General features: G+C 34.5%; 1 protein-coding gene across 1 annotated transcript in view; it reads left to right on the top strand.

Moving 5' to 3' along the window:
* LOC150110666 (N(G),N(G)-dimethylarginine dimethylaminohydrolase 1-like) overlaps window positions 1-19433 on the top strand; it is a 69268-nt gene extending 49835 nt beyond the window's left edge. The window contains exons 4-5 of the mRNA XM_090400185.1: window positions 6926-7048; window positions 16797-19433. Of these exons, the coding sequence (XP_090256311.1) occupies window positions 6926-7048; window positions 16797-16925 (252 nt within the window). The 3' untranslated portion in view covers window positions 16926-19433. The remainder of the gene's footprint in view (window positions 1-6925; window positions 7049-16796) is intronic.
* Window positions 19434-22278: the final 2845 nt, after the last annotated feature.

Below are 22278 nucleotides of genomic sequence, written 5' to 3'. Positions count from 1 at the left end.
TGTTGTGGCAGGTATGAATGATTTGAAAGGAGATAAAATGGAAATGATAGAAGACCTGAATGAATTGTTTGAGGTAGCAAAAGAAAAGAGTGAGAGAGTTAGAATGATTAGTCTTTTGCCATGGTATGACAGTGAAATGTTTAAAAGGAGGGCCATAATTGCGAATGACTTTATGCGTGGGTTATGTATGACGAGTGGTGTGGAATTTGTGGACGTCTGGAGTGAGTTTGATGGGCGAAAGGATTTCTATAAGATGGATGGCTTGCATTTGAATGGTTACGGTGTAAGAAGACTTGAGAAAGTGTTGCTGAATGTGGTGGATGTGCAAATTCAGGGAAACTAGATTTATTAAGGGGGGGGAGGAGTAAATATACAGTCCTTAGGGAGGCAGTTGAATGTAAGAATGAATATAATATGCCAGAGCAAATAAGGACAACAAATCAGAGTGGGATAGTTAATATAAGGCATCAAGGTAGGGTTGGGGCTAATGGGGGTCTTAAATTCATGTACACTAATACTAGGAGTATTAGGAACAAGAAGGAAGAGTTTTTGGCCATGGTTGGCACTTCCAGACCACAGGTTATTGGTATTAGTGAAACATGGTTGACTGTAGATGATATAGCTAGTGGGATTGAATGTGATGGGTATAGTGTGTTCAGGAATGACAGAGAGAATAAAATGGGGGGAGGAGTATTGTTGATGATAGCTGATGAGCTCCAGCCAAGGAGAATAGAAGTTGAATTGCAGGATAGAGAAAAGAGCACATTTGAGGCCATTTGGTGTGAGATTGTGGCTAGCAGAACTAAATATACAATTGGGTGCTGCTATAGACCAGGTGATGGAAAAGATGGTGGTGACAGTATGCACAAGCAAATAGAAGAAATGAGTGGAAGGAGGGTGATTATTATGGGAGTTTCAACTATGGTCGCATTGATTGGAGTGAGGAGAGGACACACGGGAGGAAGGAATTGGATTTTATGCGGTTATTAAGTGATAACTATCTGCGACAGCATGTAATGGAAAATACTAGGGGTCAGAGAGTGCTTGACCTGGTAATTACATATGAGGATTTGGCTGTAAGAAATATGACCACATTGCCACCAATCGCTGAGAGTGATCATAGGGTCTTGACTTGGGAGGTGGCTAAAGGTGTAGAATTTTCAATTAAGACAGGGTACATGTGGAATTATCGGGCTGGAAAGTATGACAAGCTTAGGAGTTTGATTGGTTCAGTGCCATGGCATGTACAACTGCAAGGACTAGAAGTTGATAGTGCATGGGAGGTAGTTAAGAAGTGCTTGCATGAAGCAATTTCTGACTGTATACCTAGAGTCCGAATAATAAATCAAGTAGGGGTTAAATGGATGAATAACACCATTAAGCTTGAGCTGCAAAAAAAGAAACAACTATGGAGGGAATTTAAGGAGAAAGGTGACCGGCAGGGTAACGAGTGTGGTAAGAAAAGCAAAAAAGGATTACGAAAGAACATTGGCCATGCAGGCTAAAGAGAATCCTAAACAGTTTTTTAGATATGTAGCAAGTAAAAGGAAAAATGTACATGGCAGAATGATTTTAAAGAATGCCGATGGTAGGGAGGTAACTGAATCAGTTGAGATAGTTGAGTTACTGAGTGAGCACTTTGCAAGAATATATCATCCAGGTGGTGACATTGCAGAAACGAATAAACCAGTAGATTATACGGGAATTGTGGTAAATGAAGTGGAGGTGAGTAGTCTATTGCAGTGCTTTCCAAACTTCTGGATGTCAGGGCCCCCTTTGCAAAAATTAAAATAATTCACGGCCTCCCTAGAAAAAAAATTGTAATAGAGAGATATATTATTATAATATTTATTGTATTTATATTCAATACAAAACATACACGGCAAATATTGCAAAAATCAAATGCATATATTACATTTTTTGCCTCTTACCGTTTGGTTATAAGGACGATGCAGGCTGTTCTGGTAAAATATGAAATACTGTCTTTTTTTTTTTTTTTTTTTTTTTTGAGTCTGTTTCTGCTTCTTCTGATTGTTCGCAGGATTTTTTTAAATTTTTTATCAGCCACTTATCCATCTCAGGGTTAAATTTTTTAATGTAGAATAGATCAAATAATATCACCACTTACCGATACTGGTACACCACAGACTGAACACATGAAATTATTGAATATTACCTGAATAAGGGAATCCCCGAACCAGAAATATTTTTATTTTTTGTGATTTTTCTCCCTTTAGGGTAATTAAGCTTAACACAAAACAGACAGCAAAGGCAGGTTATTAAAACATGCATATGATTGGTGCTGTATTAACAAAAGATCACGCAACCGAAAGATAAAAGCATAGCTGACAATTGAGTTGAAATGCTGACTCTCTTCAACCGAATTCCATATGTGAAACTGCCATAACATTCATTATGTATATATATTACTTAGTTTTAACACTTTTACGAATTTTAACATGTTTACAATTTTAACACGTTCGGTTGAATTTTATTGCTGCCTTGGGAAATCGAACTCGCACACATCTAATTAATAACAATAGTTTTTAGTTAGATACTGTGTTTTCCCATGCAACATATATGGTTTTGTTTCACTCTATACAGCATAGTTTCTGTATGAGGAGACATGCAATTCATTAATTAGTGTGTTTTTATCCCGTTGTCTCTAATTGCACTATTTGTTGAGAAATATATTACACAGACTCCTCATACCTTATTCACTGGCATAATAAAAGTACTTGTTTTTATTGCCTCTGCAGTATAGTGGCTGTTAGGGAGGGGTGTTGTTTACCACTGCAAGCGAGTTACTATCTCCCCACATGAACTTGTTTAAGCTTTTTCATGTGTGAAGTATATGTGAAACTTTTATTGGTAACAGGAAACTAGCTTGGATGACAGTGATAATATAAAACGAGTTTTGATATGCATATAAAGTCAATATCAATAGTGCCTGATTACGAACGCATGAAGAAAGGGACAGGAAGATTTGGAGCTTTCTTGGAGAGCATTCAAAGTAAATACAATTAACCACTGCTTTGAAATGAAACATATGAATAAGCAATATTTACTAATATTCATTGAGCGCCGAAATACGCAGAAAGCAAAGTTTGTGAACCAACACCAATGTGTGAATTTTTCCATTAAAATATATAAAATAACAAAAAAGAAATAATAAATAATAAAAGTTAAATACGTTTCTTTTAAAATAAAAAAAATCTACTTAGTCTTAAAACATTTTAAATTTGTTTTCATTATTTCACGGCCCCCCTCAACAAAACCTACTGCCCCCAAGGGGGCCGTGGCCCACAGTTTGGGAAGTGCTGGTCTATTGCATAACCTCATTGTCAATACATCTGTGGGATTGGATGGTATACCAGCTCGTGTTGTACAAGAAGCAGCTAAAGAATTGTCAGTACCCTTGACCATTTTGTTTAATTTGAGTCTTGGGTCTGGGTTAGTCCCGAACGGGTGGAAAGAGGGGAAAATAGTTCCACTGCATAAAGGTGGTTCCAAGACTGCTGTTGTCAATTACTGACCGATTAGCATATCAGGAATCATTGTCAAGTGTCTTAGAGAAATTAATCAAGAAAAGAATACAGGATTGGATAGATGAAAATGGGATATTGTATGGGGGACAACATGGTTTTGTGAAGGGTAGATCATGCCTCAGTAACATGCTCACGTTTTATAACACAGTGACGGCTGAACTGGATAGGGGTAATGGGTTTACAGTGATACTACTGGACCTTGCCAAGACCTTTAATAGGATACCACATGGAACCCTAATCGGTAAACTGGAGCAGATGGGGATAGATATAGGGTTGGTGAGATGGATAGGAGGGTGGTTGAAGGAGAGATACCAGAGAGTGGTTTATTCAGGAGTGGAGTCTAAAAGACGTCTTGTGACTAGTGGAGTGCCGCAGGGCTCTGTTCTTGGACCACTGCTTTTCAATTTGTTCATCAATGATATTGGAAAGGATTTGAGAGGAAGTGTTCACTTGTTTGCTGATGATGCAAAGTTGAGTAGAGCAATTGTGAGTGCACAGGATGTCAACATTTTACAGGATGATTTGGATAGTTTGGAGGACTGGGCTAGGAAAAATGGATGTCAATTTAATGTGGCAAAGTGTATGCAGTTTGGGGTGAAAAGAATAGCAGCAGTATATCGCATTGATGGAACCGTACTCCAGGAGATTGAGGCCAGGGATTTGGGTGTGTTGGTGGATAGAGAGTTGAAGTTTAGGGGGCACATTGCAAAACTGACTAATACAGCTCACCAAATCACTTGGCTTCTGAAAAATACTTTAACATGCAGAGACAAACAAGTTGTTGTTCCTCTGTATCGAGCCTTGATAAGACCCCATCTGGACTACTGTGCCCAGTTATGGGCACCAGGATTTCTTTGTGATGGGGAGGAAGTGGAGAGGGTCCAGAGACGAGTGACCAAGATGATAGCAGGTCTGCGGAATGAACCTTATGAGAATAGGTTGAAGATTTGTGGGATGCAGAAATTGGACGATAGGCGAAGGAGGGGTGATATGATTGAGACATTCAAATTACTGAAGGGTTTCTATAAGATTGATCCCGAAGATATTTTTGAAAATATGACTGGTGGTGAGAGGACTAGGGGCCATGCATGGAAGCTGGGCAAGAGCGTGGTTGACAAGGGTGTTAGAGCTAGGTTTTTTGCTTGGAGAGTGGTGAATGAGTGGAATTGGCTTCCAGAGTCTGTTGTGGGTGCTACGACCATGAATGAGTTCAAGGCAAGGTATGATAGATACTGTGTGAATGTTGAATAGTTGTTCTTGACATGATGTTAGGGCCTCTCTCGATGAGTCTGTCGACTCCTTGGAGTTTCCCGGAACAATAATAATAATAATAATATGTAGAATATCTTCACTTTTCTCCTTTATCATCGTTTATTCCTTTTACAATACTTTTTACTTCATCTCTAAGCTTCTTCCATAGTCTCCAGAACATTTTGCCACCTTCCTGATATTTATTTTCTATATTCTTACCAAAGTCTTCCCATGACTTTTATTTTACATATAGCTGAGCTCTCTTCTGATTTTCTCTGTATTCTTGTAGGGCACCTGCCGATTTATTTGCTAGCAACTTTCGATATGTTTTCTTCTTTTTCAGGACTTTTTCTTTAACTTCTTGTCCACTATGGGTTCTTATTTTTCTATCCTTCCAGACAACTTTGTCACATACCTCCCTAGCTCAATCAGTTAATGTCTTCTTCAGCATTTCCCCTGAGACTTCAAGGTTTGGTTCTTGTTTTCAAACTGCTTCAAATTTTCAATAATATTTGTATAGTTGAGTCCACAGTTTACCTATAGAATCTACTGCTCAATTACTTTACTGCTCAACTTTAATTCTTTTTAAAACTTTCTTACATACTTATTTATTTAGTATGTAAGATTTATTTAGTATTTAGTTTACATTATTTATTTAGTACTAAATAATGATCACTCCAATTTCAAATCTTCTGTACACTCTTGTATCCTGAACCAGCATGAAGATATCACCATCAACAATGACATAGTTAATAAGGCTTTTCTTATTTCTTCTCTCCACGTGAACTCATGCATATCTTTATGTTGAAACATGGGATAGTAATGACTAGTCCATCTCCTGAGCAAGTCCAGCATTAATTAATTAGGGATTAATTTCCTACTCTGCTGTTCAGATCAAGGACCACTTTTCCATTTTTTTTTATGTCAGCTGCCTGTCCTAATCACTGAAAAAATTCCTCCACTCTTTCTTAGAACTTTCTGTGTCCAAATAAGTTTCATTGTCTATTACCCAATTTTGAAGTTTGCTCACATAACTACTTGAAACTGCCTTCCACTCAAGAAGTTTATCTTCATGTTTGATGTTGAATGCTATTGCTACTCTTTCCTTTTCTTGGTCATTATTGCCAGAATATGCTATATTTAGTAAGATCTCACCTGTTTTCTTCTTTGTCTCAGTAATGCCAGTTATGTCCACGTGGTACTTTTCCATTTCTTCTACAAGTTTGGTTTCCTTTTCATTAACACTCCTTATATTGGTTCCTATTATCACTTCCGACATTGGGTTTATTCTTCTTCTTCTAGCTGTTGAGTTGGAGTTTGTTCCAATACCTGACTTTTCACTGTTTGCCCTGCTTCCCTAACAAAAACTGTGGGTCCTTGCTTAACCATACAATACCCCAGCTGCCATGAAATCTCATCATATTGTAATATGTCCTAAACTGCTAGCCCATCCTCATTTGTTTAGTACCCACAGATAGCTACTAATGGGGTGCACCATGTGAAGTTGTAGATTGGACATTAGGTTAGAAGTCCCAGTTAGTTTTCTGCATTTCTGAAAGGCGATTTGGAGGTCTCCTCCCAGTTATTTAGCTTTGACCCTTAAGCTCACCTGTGGTACTAATACTAAATAAATATGTTTTCAACTTTGCATTATGTGATTCACATAAAATTTCACATCGGACTACCTGCAATAAATCTGTCTTTTTTGAAATCCACTGATAATCCTGAATATGATTTCATCTTTCCTGAATCAGTTTCCACCTTGATAGGAATGACTCTAGCAACTTATATTTTGATCAGCTGGCCTGTTTTGAGAGAGAGAAACCTAAGTTTCCAGGATCATCTTCATATGAAGGTGGCAGTTCCTCCTTAAATCCACTTCTCTTTCCCAAGTAAATGGCCAGGCAGTTCATTGATGGAGGCATCTGTGCTCATGATAATTTACAGGTCATATTTTTGTAATGAAAATCCATTAAAACAACCAAAGGCACAAAAGTAATATTACAAAAAAAAAATTAAATTTACAGTATTAAATTTAATACTCTATTAATTTGTCAAGATTAAATTTAAAAGATGCATATAATGTACACATAATATTAAAGAACATTGCTTTCTTGTTGTTGCAGAGAATGGCCCGGGAAGCAACTTCAAGATATCAGACAGTGACAGTTCCTGATGAGCCAGCTGCCAATTGCCTTTATGTTAATGATACACTGATTCACTTATCACATTTACCTGAAAGCTCAATTGTAATTATTCTTCTGAATTATTTTTTATTAATATGAAGTATCTTATATTAAGATTTTTGTGATATGTCTTATCCTCTGTTCTATCTATTCTGGAATAGCCTTCCTCATCTGGTATTTTTTAAGCAAAACAGTCTCCAGCTGTTCAAAAAAAAAAAAAAAAAAAATGTTACTTTTCTCTTTCCATCATTTAGTACACACAATGGCACTAATGTACTGTAGGTTCCTTAATTTTTCATGTTTGTGGCAGTGATAAAAACATTTGACAGACACCACTTTTTTTCCTTTGGTTAATGTCAAGATATTTTGATTCTTATACAAGAAATATACATGAGAAATTTTGCCACTCATAATAAATTCTTGAGTATTTCTTATACAAAAAAGTATTTTTTTTTTTTTGACTCCTGCCTTCACTAATGATGAAAAATGCATCTGAAGTGACTGAAATAACTGATGCATCAGTTATTATATATTAGTTATATATAATATTATATATCAGTTATTATATATCAGTTATATACTCATGAGCCTAAGCATTATGACCACCTCCCTAGTAATGTTGGTCCTCCTTTGGATAAGACTTCTTACACCCATCTGAAGATGGGTGTAAGAAGTCTTATCCAGATCATTGATGCATAACATGTACATTAATGATAATGGGGAGATTGAACATAATATTCAATTATTTGCTGATGATGTTAAGTTAGGAAGAGTGATAAGGAATATACATTATCTGATGCAAAAATATCTGGACACTCCTTCATAGTAATGGATACATCACAACCATGGCTCTCATACAGCTATAAAAGGAAGCACAGTCTTGCAGTCTTCGTAGACAAGCATTAATGGTAAAATGGGCTGTACACAAGAGCTCATTGACTTTCAATATGGCATTATCATAGGATATCACCTTTACAGCAACTCAATTTGGTAAATTTCTCCCCTGCTGCAGCTATCTCATTTAACTGTAAGTGATATTACCGTGAAGTGGAAATTCCTGGGAGCAGCAGCAATGCAGTGACCTATTGGACCACATAAAATCACAAAGCAGGTCTGCTGAGTGCTAAAACATGTAGCAGAAAAAAAATTGCCTGTCCTAAGTTGAAACACTCACTGCTGAGTTCTGAAATGCCTCTGCAAGATGCCAGCATCACAACTGTTGATCGGAATCCAAGAAATGGATTCCACAAATGTGCAGCTGCATACCACCTTAACATCAGCAAGGGCAACACCAAGCATCAGATGGAGTGGTGTAAAGCTCACTGTCATTGGACTCTGGAGTGATGGACAAGTCTGGTTTTGGTGGACTAGAAGAATGCTACTTGTCTAAATGTTTTGTGCCAGCTGTGTAGTTTGATGGAGAAGGCATCATGATCTGGGACTGTTTTTTCATGGTTTAGACTCGACTCCCTAGTTCCAGTAATGTGGAATCTTAACACTCTGGCCTATAATGACATTCTAGACAATTCTGTGCTTCCAGCTTTATGGCAGCAGTTCGGTGAGGGCTCTTTCCTTTATCAACATGACAATGCCCAGTCTGCAAATCAAGGTCTGTGGAGTGATGAGATTGGTGTTGAATAACACCAATCTCATCAAGTTCTTCAGTACCTGTGGAATGAATTGGAACACTGATTGTGAGCCAGGTTGAATTGGCTGACATCTGTGACTGCAAATACTACAATATAGGAGCTCCATAGTCTTGAGTTGGCTCTTCGGCTATAATTCAAAATGGCCAATCCAATTTCAAGTGTTGTTTTGATAGCCGACATAAAGAATACCATTAAAAAAAATCATGCTGTCCCTTATAGAATCACACATATGGCTGGAAATGTAAAGAAGCAATTAATTTTGAATAAGGCATACAAGTCATGAATCCATTAATATGGGAATTTCTAATACCTTGGTGTATATAAGGTGTTAGCTGGATGAGAAAGTATGTGATTATATGTTGTTCTGCAAATTCAGCACCTGGGAAAACTTTTTTTAAAGGTTACTGATGACTTCATTAAAGAAAATCAGTTCAGTAGCATTTGGTGTTGATAAGCATTGATAGTGCTTGAGCCATGAAAAATTCAAAGAAAGGAGTCATTTCACATATTCAAGCACATATCAAAAGGCTAGCTACTGATTGCAATTTTTTTTTTTTTTCTGAATCTTGTGAAAAGACTGAATGATTATGCATCTCCTATTTCATTCGCACACTCAAGTTTTTACTTGTCTACTTCAGCTGCAAGAACTTCATTTTTCATAATAAAACTTTATCCTATGAGAACATTAGCATTAATGGAAATTGCTGTGTAATTAGCATACGTTTCAGATTTTTGCTGGTTTCAACAGCTGCAATCTAGCTATATATTGTAAAGCACGTAAATAGAAATGGTCTGGCCATATTAGTGGATTGACAGATGAACAAAATTAAGCACTGATATGAGTGTATAATAAGAGAAAGAGATCTTCCAAAAACAAGATGGAGACATGATCTACAAAGGTTTGTAATGAGGTCGACACTGGATAAAGACAGAAAAAACTGGAAAATCAAGGGGAAGGTCTATATCCAGCAATGGATGGGAACAAGCTAAAGAAGAGGAAGAATTATATATCCTTTCAGGTAAGTTCATATTCCATGCTCGTGATAAAGTGAATGCAATGATTGAAAAATTGAAACTGTGGGCTAATGCTTTAGTTGTGGCAAATTAGAATCATTTCCATCCCTTCATGACTTATCAACTTAGCTAAAGAACTCAATGCAAATTATGCAAAAACATTTTAAAAGCTTGAAGAAAAGGACTTGTAATTCCTTTCTTGAACCGGAATATAGTTTTGAGAGTTTCTCCTTATCAATGTCCACATGTTGCCAAATTACTTTAGATTCAAAAGAAGCAGACCAGTTTTGGGGGGGTTCACTTCATATGGATTCCTGAAAACAGCATTTGAGCAAGAAAAATGGCATAATTTCAATTCTGAATATTTTGCTATAAAGCGAAGCACTTAACTGTCTTCTCTTCGTCCACTTCATATATGTGAAAGGGATTTTTAGTGTTGATTAACATCAAACAAATTCAATTGACTTATTGACGTCTAGCAACATATTAAGCTTACCAGCACTTCTACCTTTCCTTCTGTCTTTCATAAGCAGTTAGTCCTCACAGTACACAACTTGTTTATTTCTAAATCAAAGTGAATGTGACTTACAATATTAAAGAAGTGCAAATAATTCTTTATATTTATTTTTTGTACATTGTGTCCATAGAGGTTACATTCTAGAATTTTTGAAAAAAAAAAAAGAAAATAGATATGTAGTAAATTAAATATATACTATAATAAATTTAGTTCAATCCTTTATCCAAGTGTAACAAAACAAAGTTTGTGCCTGAAGTATCTTCAGGACTTTACCAAGTGAGAAAAAACTTCCGACATCTTTCTCTAAATATATACTAATCTAAACTTCACCAACACCCAGAAATTGTTGATGAAAATTCCAGAATTGCATAATCAATTTGATCAGCAAACAAGCAGAACCAATTCAGAATGTCAGTCACGGAATTTCCAAAACAAGGGTTCTAGATTGCAATACCATCTGATTATCAGGAATATATTCAAGGCCATAAACAAGCTGATCTAAGACCAGGTTATTTCTAAAGTCAGCTTGCACCAGAGGATTCAGTTGTTTTTTACTTACTGTGGTTACTTTTATATATATGTACATATGCATAATATATATAATAATTTATACACTGGTGCCCAAAAGCTAAGAATGAATCACATTTTTACCTGTATATGAAAAAATTTTATGACTACAGCCAAATGTGGACATAAAATTATTGCTAGCATACTAATAAATTATACACACATTAAAATGAACAAACAACTTTCTTCTTCTTCTTTGGTGCATCAATCCGAAAATTGGTAAATATAGCAACACATCACAACATCCTGTCTTGTGACTTCCTTTTTATCTCTTCATAACTCTTAGCGCCAGTTAGCATCATTATGTTATTTATATATGAAATTCTTGGTCTGCCTCGTGGCCTCTTTCCTTCTACAGTCCCCTCCATTATTTCTGTAATCAGTCCCCCATGCCTCAAATGGTGTCCAATTAGGCTTTTTCTTCTCTTATTGATGTGTTTCATTAATGACTGCTCTTCATGAACTATATTCAGAACTTCTTCATTACTTTTCTTTTCTGTCCAACTAATTTTCACTATCTTTCTCCAGCACCAAATTTCAAATGCCTCCAACTTTTTCATGTCTTGTTTTGTTAGAGTCCAGGCCTCACAACCATATAATGCAATGCTCCATATGTATGTTTTCACTAGCCTTTTTTTTGAGCTGGATGCTAAGTCCTTTACTGGTAAAAATGTTTCTTCTGTTATAGAATGCTTTTTTGGCTAGGATTACTTGTGCTTTAATATCTGATTGGTTTCTTCCATCTTCTGTGATAAGACTTCCAAGATATTTAAAAGAGGACACCTGTTGTAGTAGGTTATTATTTATTTCCAGGTTTATTTTCATTGGATTTGCTTTACTTGTAATTAATAATTTTGTTTTCTTATAATTAATTTTTAGGTTGTACTGTGTGAAGATTTCTTCCATCTTTGTTAGGGTGGCTTTCAGTTTGTTTTCGTTATCAGCTAAAACTGCTATATCATCCGCAAACCGTAGCCAATTCCATTTATCTTAATTCCGGTTTCTATTAGTTCTTTCAGTTTATTTATTGCATCTTCAATGTACAGATTAAACAATATGGGTGAAAGAGAGCACCCCTGTCTTACACTTCTACATATTTTTGCTATTGCTTTTTGTTGTATTGCTGGCTGCTTTTATTAGGGCTTCTTGATACTTGTAAAGATTAAATACGAGCCTTCTATCTCTCCAATCTACCTTTATTGTTTTTAGGAGGTGAAACATTTGATTCCAGTCAATACTATCGAAGGCTTTCTCCAAGTCAAGAAAGACTATCAGAGTATTTTGATTCTTCTCCAATCTTCTTTCAATAACTGTTCTTAGAGCTAGGATTGCTTCTCTTGTTCCCTGCTGTTTCCCGAATCCAAATTGGTCATTGCCAACATATTCTTCAACCTTCTTTGTTAGTCTTTTTTGTATAATTTTGAGTAGTATTTTTGAAGCATGTGATATTAAGCTTATTGTTCGATGATTTTCACATTTGTTTGCATTATTTACTTTAGGAATGAGTATGATAGAGCATTGTGTAAAATCTTTGGGGATGATCCCTGTTTCATAAATATCCTTTATGATCTTGAAAAGGTATGACTTAGTTATGTTTCCTGAGTATTTTATTAATTCTGAGGGGATGTTATCAGTGCCTGGTGCCTTGTTGGCTGACAATTCATTCAGTGCCCATTCAAATTCATCTTTTAATATAGTTGGACTAATTTCTTCCATATCCAGTCTTGTTTCATCTTCTATGGCCTTGGCATCTAGATCTTTTCACTATATAGATCTTTTAATACTCCTTCCATCTTTCCGAAATTTCTTCCTTATCTATAAGTATGTTCCCCTGTTTATTTTTGATAATTGTACTTCTTGTCTTGTTATGCTGGCTTATTCCTTTTATAATGTTATAAGCTTTATTGATTCTTCCAGTCTTTGTTAGATCTTCTATTTCTTTACATTTCTCTGTATACCATTGTTCTTTTGCTTCTTTACATTTTCTGTTTATCGTATTTTTTATATGTTTATATTTGTCTTTGCTTTCTTCCTTTAGAGAGGTTTGTATTTTCTTCTTTCATCTATTAGATCTAGAATGTCCTGGGTGATCCATGGTTTTTTTATTTGCTTCCTCCTTAATCCTATGCAGTCATTGGCGCCCTTGATGATTGTATCCTTCAAATGAGTCCATTTTTCCTCTATGTTTTTCTTTTCCCTCTCTCCAGTTTTAATGCTTTCATCAGTTTGCTGTTTATAGTTTCTATGGTTTTCCTCTGTTTTCAGGTTACTTATGTTCCATTTGGGCCTTTTCCTTGGTTATGACAACTTTTTAAATTTCAGATTACATTTCAATAAAACCAAATTGTGGTCACTATCAACATCAGTTCCTGGGTAACTTTTGCATGATAACAACTTTATATAAGCAAAATGTTTAGCCTAGCTTCTGGACGGTGATCAGTATAGTTGCATTGGTTGAAAAGAGAATAGAATAACAATTGTTAATGAGTGTGAGGGAAGTTCACTCTGTAATATTATTGGAATTTGAAACAAAAGTAAATCACTTGGATGGACAGACACACACACGTGCACGCGCGCGTGTGTGTGTGTGTGTGTGTGTGTGTGTGTGTGTGTGTGTGTGTGTGTGTGTGTGTGTGTGAGAGTGAGTGAGTGAGTGAGTGACAAATTTCTGGAATTCCCATGAAAAAACTATATTTGCTTACCTGTGGATGTATGGCTACTATCTCCTTTGAAGTAATAATTCCTTTGTGCAGCATTGTCTAAATGCACTGTCAGAATGCTTTTTATTACCACATTATGTTTGATATCAGAAAATTTGCATTCTCTCAAGGCACTCTTCAGTTTTGGGAATGGCCAAAAGTCACAAGGGGCTAAGTCTAGTGAATACAGAGGATGGCCAGTTTTGGGATTGATCTTTTAGTCAGAAACTTGTGGACAACTATTGTATTTGGAATTAAATGATTACCAGCTGTGTACTACATTGATGGAACAGTACTCCAAGAGATTGATGAGGCTAGGGACTAAGGGTTTTGGTGGATAGGGAGATGACGTTCAGGTGGCACATTGCTAAGGTGTCCAAGATTGCACATAGGATTACTTAGTTGTTGAGGAACACACTGACATCCAGAGATAAAGAGGTTATTATTCCCCTTTATAAAGCATTGATACTTCCACATTTGGATTACTGTGCTCAGGTCTGGTCACCTGGATTCCTTGGAGATGAGGAGTCTGTGGAGAGGGTTCAGAGAAGCGTGACTAAGTTGGTGAGTGATGTAAAAAATGCTCCCTACTTTGATGGATTGCAGAGGTTGGTTGATAGGCAGAGAAGAGGGGATATGATAGAAACATTTAAATTACTGAAAGATTTTTATAGGATTGATGCAGGGGAAATGTTTCAGCTATGTTATAGTGATGGAAGAACAAGAGGTCATCCCTGGAAATTAAAGAAGGGTGTCAGAACAAGGTTTTTTGCCTGGAGGGTGGTGAATGAGTGGAATTCATTGCCTGACTTAGTTGTGAGCTCTTCATCTGTAAATGAATTCAAGAAGAGATATGACAGATATTTTTTTGCTAGTTTGGGTCTCCCGCATGAGTCTGCTGACTCCATGGAGAATGGAGATACCCGTAATAATAATATTATATGCAGAGAGTCATGATGGATAATGTCTCTTCTTACGAACATTTTCATATAATCCTGCCAAATAATGGCATTAGTTGATTGTTTCTCCTTGTTTAATGAATTCAAAGTGAGCTATGCCCTTACAATTGAAAAAACAAGCAAGCATTGTCTTGATCTCTGATTGTGACATTTGTGCCCTTCCCCCCCCCCTCGATGAAGACGTTTTCTACTGCATGCTTTGACATTTTGTTTCAGGTTTGCTACTTAAAGCACCAAATTTCATCACTAGTAATAACTGTCAAAAACAGCCATTTATGAAAGATTAGAACAGATATGAAGTCACTTCTGCTTTTTGTCTCTTTACTCAAAATTTGCACAAATTTTCTTATTCCCAAATCATCTGTGAGAATCTACCTCTCTGTCTAAATTTAATTCTTCTGTCATTAACTCTACACCTAGTCATCTTTTGGACTAAACTAATTGCTGCACTCCTTCCATATTTTCACATTTGATGAGTTTGTAGTTTCAGATGTTTAGATGTGTCTCTCACTTCTTCCCATTCCCTTTGAACCTCTTATGCCACTCAAATATACTATACTTTTTCATGGCTTCTTTACATAAACTATTCTTAATATGCCTGGTTTGCCTGACTTTGCACAAAACTTGATGTTAATGCACTGTTTTAAATTCTGTTTACTTATTTTTTTGAAGCAACAAATATCACATGCAAACTACCACAGCTTGTCAACTTTTGGCTTGATTGTTTTTTGTTATAACTCAAAGCAGTAGCAGAAACATGTCCAGACATGCACAATCTCATGATTCTGCTTGATTAAGCATGTCTGATAGTACAAAATCATTTCAGGAATTTGATTATCACACCTTGTATGTATAAAATCCAGCTAGTTAACAATGTCAGTGGCATTTAGCATTATAACCTTTCAAAATTGGGAAAGTTTGAGAGAGTTCATTCTTACTTATTTAAGTTGGATTGATGAATTTGAGTTATAAATACATTAAATCTGCTAATGCCTTTTATTCCCCTATAGGGAGTGGGCAAGACTGATTTAGTCCCATCTAACTTTGGGGAGTGAGAGGGCATTTCAGTCTCCACTGCTAGCCAATCAGAGTTAGCTGGCCCAGGACTATGACTAACTAATTATACATGGCATCTGGTGAGGAGAGGCAGCTGACAAGTGCCATCATCTCATGATCCTTAATCCAAACACTATGTTTACTGTCTGAAATAGTGTGGGTTCTATGGTTGATTTTCTTGAGTTTATGGGATGAAAAACCTGTGTCTGACCATCCCTGTGATAAATGAGCTTGTGTACAGAAAGATTATGCAGTGCTTAATGATTTCACAGGTTTTCAATTCAAATTGGTTGGTAATGACATTAAACAAGGGTAATTGTAGGCACAAGAATATGTTGAAATGCATGTACACAAATTACAGTTTAACACCTCTTTCCTTATACAATGTTTCTAATAAAATTATCCTTCATAACACTTTAGATTTTTTTTTTTTTTCCCCCAGTGGATCTAGCAACAAGAAGATATTATGTGCTAGACCTGATTTGTCCTGTTCTTATAATTTTATGTAATCTTGTGTTTTTTTTTTTAAACACAAAATTACATAAAAGTGTACAGTTGCTGATATACCACATTGTCCATATAGTATGAAAGATTGGAAGAGCAGAAAATAATCCACATTATGTCATTTTTCAGGCAGTAGGATCCATGGGGAAAAAGATTAAACATTAAAGTCCCCCCCCCCCTTAAGTGTATAAAGAGAGATGCGAAGCTCTAATTCATCAGCCTAACTTAAATAACTGTCTCAAACTTTCCATGTTTTGAGAGATAATCTTGTTTAATACTCCTCTGCACACTGTAGCTAGCTAGTTCTTCCGTATTCAACTGAAGCTTTAATTTTGCTTGGAATTCTAAGGCATTACAAATTAAGCTCTCCTCATCTTAGTAACATGTGTTTCCTTGTTTTTTAATTGTATTCTGTTCTCTTTTTAATGATTACAATTGTATTGCATCAAAACTGGAATGAAAATTTTATGTTAAAAGTATATGTTTTTATTTCATTTCAGTATTTATTCTAATGGTATATCTTACAAACATGATACTTATACATATTTATTCGAAAGAATTGATTATTCACAAAATCTGCACGATGATTGCTTTAGGAAAAGTAATAAAGACATGACTAGACAATTTGAAATGAATTTAGATAACCTCTAAAGTGGAGTTTAAGAAATCTCAATTGAAATGTAATCACAAGAGTGTCACATAATTGCACTAGTAATGGTGATTAAATGTTGATGTTGTGTGTCATGGTGAAATTCATTATTAAAATGTGTGCAATATATGTGGAGATTATTTTTTTACTTCCTTGGAAAATATTTTGAATTTATTTTTTTACTTTCTTTTTTTTAGATACTTGAGGATAAACTGTGCGTATTTAATCGAAGACCTTTCACTTTTACAGAAGTCCTTAAAGTAGGAGGTAGTCTAACCCGCTGCTGTATTCTGATAAAAAAATCAAAATATCTAAAAACTCTGTAAATGCCCTTCAGTACTGAGATCATATTGCTATGTTACTACTTGTATGGGGAGGAGGTCGGGAATGGGGGGGAGACATTCTTAGAGCAGCTTTTCTGATATGTTCCACTAAGCATAGCTTTTTGTATTACTGTTTTCTGATGTTTTTTAAATGTTCATGAAATTATTTTCATACAAAATATTTTTCATATTTTCTCAAATGTATGTTAGAAAAGTAACTTCCTTGCTAAGTAACTAAGTGGATGATATTTGTTTCAAGCTACTGTTCCAAGATGACAGCCATTAAGTGGATATGCTTAGATTTTCTAATGCCTTTCAATACTGTTGGACATAAATGGGCTACAAGTGATTTTTTGAAAGAACTGATGCTGGAGATCATAAACATACAACAGAAAAGGTTGTCATGTGGTGATAGTTTTTTACTCTTTTTTTTAACTTTTTTTTTTAAAAAAAAAGGGAACATGAAATTTATGAGAAATTGTAATCACATGAAGAATTATGTGTGGTGCAGCATCTTCCTTATTTCAGTTAAATAATTTTTATTAATAACTACCTTAAGTATTTACCAATGAAACTTTATATCTTAGTCACTAATAACCATCTCCTTTAGATATAAAGATATGAGTTTGAATACTGTGAGAAGAATCATTATAAGAGGTTTTCAACTGAAGGCAAGTTAGATGTCATACAGAAGTGACCCCAAACTAGCTAGAGAATACATGTAATTGAACTGGATGAATCATGCCAGCAGAGCTCACATTTCTATAAAGCCAAGTTACCTGGCTTTATAGAAATTAGTACATTTTAAAACTAAGATTTTATAAAGATGGATAAAATAAGACTAATACCAAAAAATTAATATATATTTCTATACAATTAATTCCACTGTAGCAAACACCATTAAATAATTTACACTTAAAAATACCAAAATGTCTCAAAGCCTATAGCATCAGTGCAATGTTAATTGAGATACAAACTATTCCTTTGGTTCCTATGAGTTCACACTAGTGAGAGTCAACTGTAATACTGTGGGTTATATATATATTATCAGATTTGTGATTTTATATCTTTTAAAAATATGCTAATATTTACACATACTCCAGCATTTTATGGAATTGCAAAACAACTGAGGTTGTTACTCAGGCAATACTTTTCTCATATAGGGTTCTTCTCTCACAGTTTTGAAATTGACAATTTCAAGTGCTAATTTTGTAATCTTACATTCTTTTGTTTATATTATTGACAGATATACCTAATACACTAGGATTCTCTAAAAAAAATTTTTGTAACCAGATGGGATAGGTAGTTTCTTTTATTCACTCTAACTGGGATAAAAACAAGGTGTCAGTAATTTTTAAAGTCAGTTCTGAAGAAGAAAAAAAAAAGTAAACTGACCATGCTGAATCTTATCATATTATGAAAATATAAAAAAAAAGGTTGCAAAAAACAAATGGTTTTAATTATACAGTCATCTCATTATGAGTAACAACCTCAGGGGTAACTAGTTTCCTTCTGTAGCATGAAGAGTATAAATATGCAGAATATTTATTGCTCCAGAATATAAATATGCAAAAGTAACCGCATCAGTACAAGAAAAATTTTATGTAATGAAGAGAGAATAATTTGATTATGCCTACAATTTATCACAGCACACTATGATGGTGTGTAATTGCCAAAGTTGTAATAATTTCAGGGCATCTTCTCATTCAAGTAATAGTCATTTGAATATTTACTAGAATTACACCTCACTGTCCATCTAAAAATAGTGGATTGTATTATAAACTCCATCTCATTAATTATGAAGTTTGAAAGGTTTTTATCGAAATCTGCTTAATTATGCTAATCGTACTACTATTCAGATTTGATGGAGGAAAGGAATTTGTTTATAATGTGAGACTTTAGTCACGACAAATTCTTTGAATATGAACACTGCTTCACTCTGTAGGGAAGTGGGGATAATTTTTTTTGTTGCTATTCTTTGGTATTTCATTATTAAAATTAACCTTGTTAAAAAAATGAATTACTAAAAAAAAATAGTCAAAAGAAAGAGGTACCACTATATTTTTGCTGATCATTGGTAAGTCTTTTCTTCTTCTCATTAGGTGAAGTACTACACTTCAAATTCTGTTATAACTTAAAGAAAACACAGTTGGATCATGATTTTGAATGTAGAATACAAAGTTTATTAGGAATGAAACATTTTTTATCAGATATCTAGATACAATTTAATTTTAAGCTTATAATAACATATACACGCACATTAAAGAAAGCTGTGTTTTGCAATTAACTTGTAAAGTGAACCTATGTACAGAGAGAGAGTTATATATATATAATATCTAGCTGTCCTTTAAGTGGTTACAGCAAAATTTTTTATAAGATTTATATAATACAACTCCATTTTTATATCTATTATTCACAAGTATTGTAATAACGAGAGTTTGTTTTTATAAGAATTTTGTAGCAATTTGTTACTGCATTTCATTTTACAGAAAATAAATTGCTTGAAATGGATGTCTTTCTCATTTTTCCTAGTTAATTCAAGCACATAAACCATTTAGCAAGGTGATGTTTGCATATCACCTGAATATCTACAGAACTCTTCTGTATTAACTTCATCTAAATATTATTACTATCAATTCATATGATTCTAAAATATGCACATGAATGAAACTTTTCAATGCCCTTTGCTGGATCTTAGTGTTTAAATTCTTATTAATAATATTTAGGTGTAACTTGGTGTTTTTTGAATAGTGTAATTTTGGGAGTGGAAAAATTTTTTGCATGTTTGCAAGTATAATTTTTTTTTATTATTATTATCAGTATTCTCTCAGGACTTGAATGGCATTGTCCACAAATTAATACTTATCTAATATCCGCACCTTCGTGGTGTTACCAGATGTGTTGTCAGTTTTATGTGGGATAGTAGAAAGTGCATCCATATTTCAATCAACAAGTTTCAAGTTTAAATCCAATTGCTGGCATGGGTGTTTGTGCACATGATAGGTGATTTTTATCTGTCATGTGCACAAATGCCTTGTGTGATACCACCCTTTGTATCGGAGGTCTGAAATGGTTTGATAATATACATCCAAACCATTATAATGGCTTGAATATACATATAATAATAAAAGAACTAAGTAATCACCACTATTAGTCAGACATTGAGCTTACCTCCCTCCTATTTTCACAAATTTTTAATTAACCTGTTTTCTGGCCATAACTAATTCTTTCTTAAATTTACATCAATGCTGCTAAACAACCCCTCAAAATATTTTAACCCTAATGGGGGGGGGGAATTCATTATTTGCTGTAGCTGTGTTTTTCACTGTCTTTTTATTAATTGACCTCTATAAAGGAGTGAATAAAAGACTATTTTTTATGCTATCTAATCCTGGTCAGTCAGGTGCAATAATTTGTATACTCTGATAATACAACAAACTCTGATATACTCTCTAACTTATAAACTTTAATTAAACTTCACCTGTTATTTACATTCAACAAATAGTAACAAACTGATTCTTGTATCAATTATTATATAATCCTTCCATGAATCTTCTCTTGACATGCTTTAAAAATCCAGGCAGATTGTTTATAGTTGTAATTCTATTTTAGTTTGACTAGAGACTTGTTTGGCACAATCACATCTATAGAGAATATATCAGTTTGTTCACCTGACTGAACCAGGACTGGATAGCATAAAAAATAGTCTTTTATTCACTCCTCTATAGAGGTCAATTAATAAAAAGACCATGAATAAAACAGCTAAGTTTCAAAGATAAATTCACCACTGCATAGAGTGGTTGTGATTTAGATAGCATGTTATACTTTTTGATGTGCTTATTTTTTTTTAATTTTAAGAATTTTTTGTGCAAATGCTTGTGAGATGTCTAAGAGAATGGACCAAAGGTCAGGGATCACTGTAAGGGGCTGATGATGGTGTTCGTAGCGGAGAGGCTGGCATTGCATTGCGGTGATCTGTTCTCGTAGTAGTGCAAGGCATTTGTATATACGGAGGGCTTTTTTTTTTTCGACTGGGATTTGATTTTTATCTTGATGCAGTTAGGTATCACTCTTGTATCCTGCCACCTTTTTAGAAATGCCAGCCGATTTAATTGCCTAGATAAATGTAGTTTTGACTTAATGTATTGTTGTGCTTTTTGTGTTAAGGCTTAAGTGCTGGGAGGATATCATGTTGGAGGTTTAATGGAGTATTTACAGCAATAGGAAAGGATTAAAAACTAATTTGAAGAGTGTGAAATTATAAAAATGAAAATATAGAATTAATGTCAAATTTTGACATGTTACATGAGCTTAAATAAATGTTACTTACTTGAAATCTTCAAAGTGAACTAAATATAAGCAATCTGTATATCATTAAAATAAAAAATAACCTGAAAACTTCAGGAGTCAGCCAACTTTGTAATTGCTACTTCTAGTTACAAAGAGGAAAAGGGCACAAGTCATGAACAGCAACCTGCATTGGTCAGCTGAAGGGAGAGAGGAAAAGTAATTGGCATAGGTGGCATGAACAAGTCAGTTGCCTCCTTGTACAGAAACTCTATGGAGAGCTGGGATGCACTGACACATCTCTCTTAGAACTGTAAATTAAAGAAATATGGCATCATGTACAGTATTTCTTTAATTTTTCAGTGTGGTAACTCATTATGTGTTTGACAAGATTCTTTATTTATAAGTAACACACCATCCCAATTCAGAATTTTCAAGCTAAATTTTTAATGATACAGTCTGCAACAGCATTTATCTAAAATATTTATTGTGACAATTTAAGCTGATGTAACATTTTGGAAATAAACATTAATTGTGCATTTTTATGATTTCATACTTTTCTCTTGTGCATGTCTCCCATTATTGTTTTCATATGTACTTTTTCATGTTGTTTATGTCTGGTTCCTGCAAATCCTTTGTGCTCTGTCATCAGTATATGATTTCTCACTGTTTCCTTTGTTAATGTATACTTCCATACATATACATTCTGTCATCACTAAGAAGTTGTCATATACTAAGAAGTTCAGTTCCTCACTGTGAAGATTTTGAGCATTCTCTCTTTGTAATAGAGAGCTTTTAAAATAACATTGGGACCATGGTTCATTATAGCACATCATTTTGTTATAGTGGTGTTTACTATAATACTTCCTGATCATCATGTGATATTATTGGCTGCATATACTTGTATGATAGATAAATTTAGTGGTTTATTATTTCTTTAATTTTACTACTGTAAGTCTACTATTCACAAGTTTAAAGTCTATGACATTTAATATTCTTTTGGATCAAGAAAGTGACTCCTTCTGGGTACCTGAGTAAAGGAGATAGCAGATACTTCAAGATAATTCTC

This window comes from Typopeltis vanoorti, chromosome 1, assembly GCF_054136105.1.
Source record: "Typopeltis vanoorti isolate ZY-2024b chromosome 1, IOZ_Tvanoo_1.0, whole genome shotgun sequence".
Taxonomy (NCBI): Eukaryota; Metazoa; Arthropoda; class Arachnida; order Uropygi; family Thelyphonidae; genus Typopeltis; species Typopeltis vanoorti.
The sequence above is the reverse complement of the archived record's forward strand: the minus strand, read 5'-3'. Positions and strand labels throughout refer to the sequence as shown.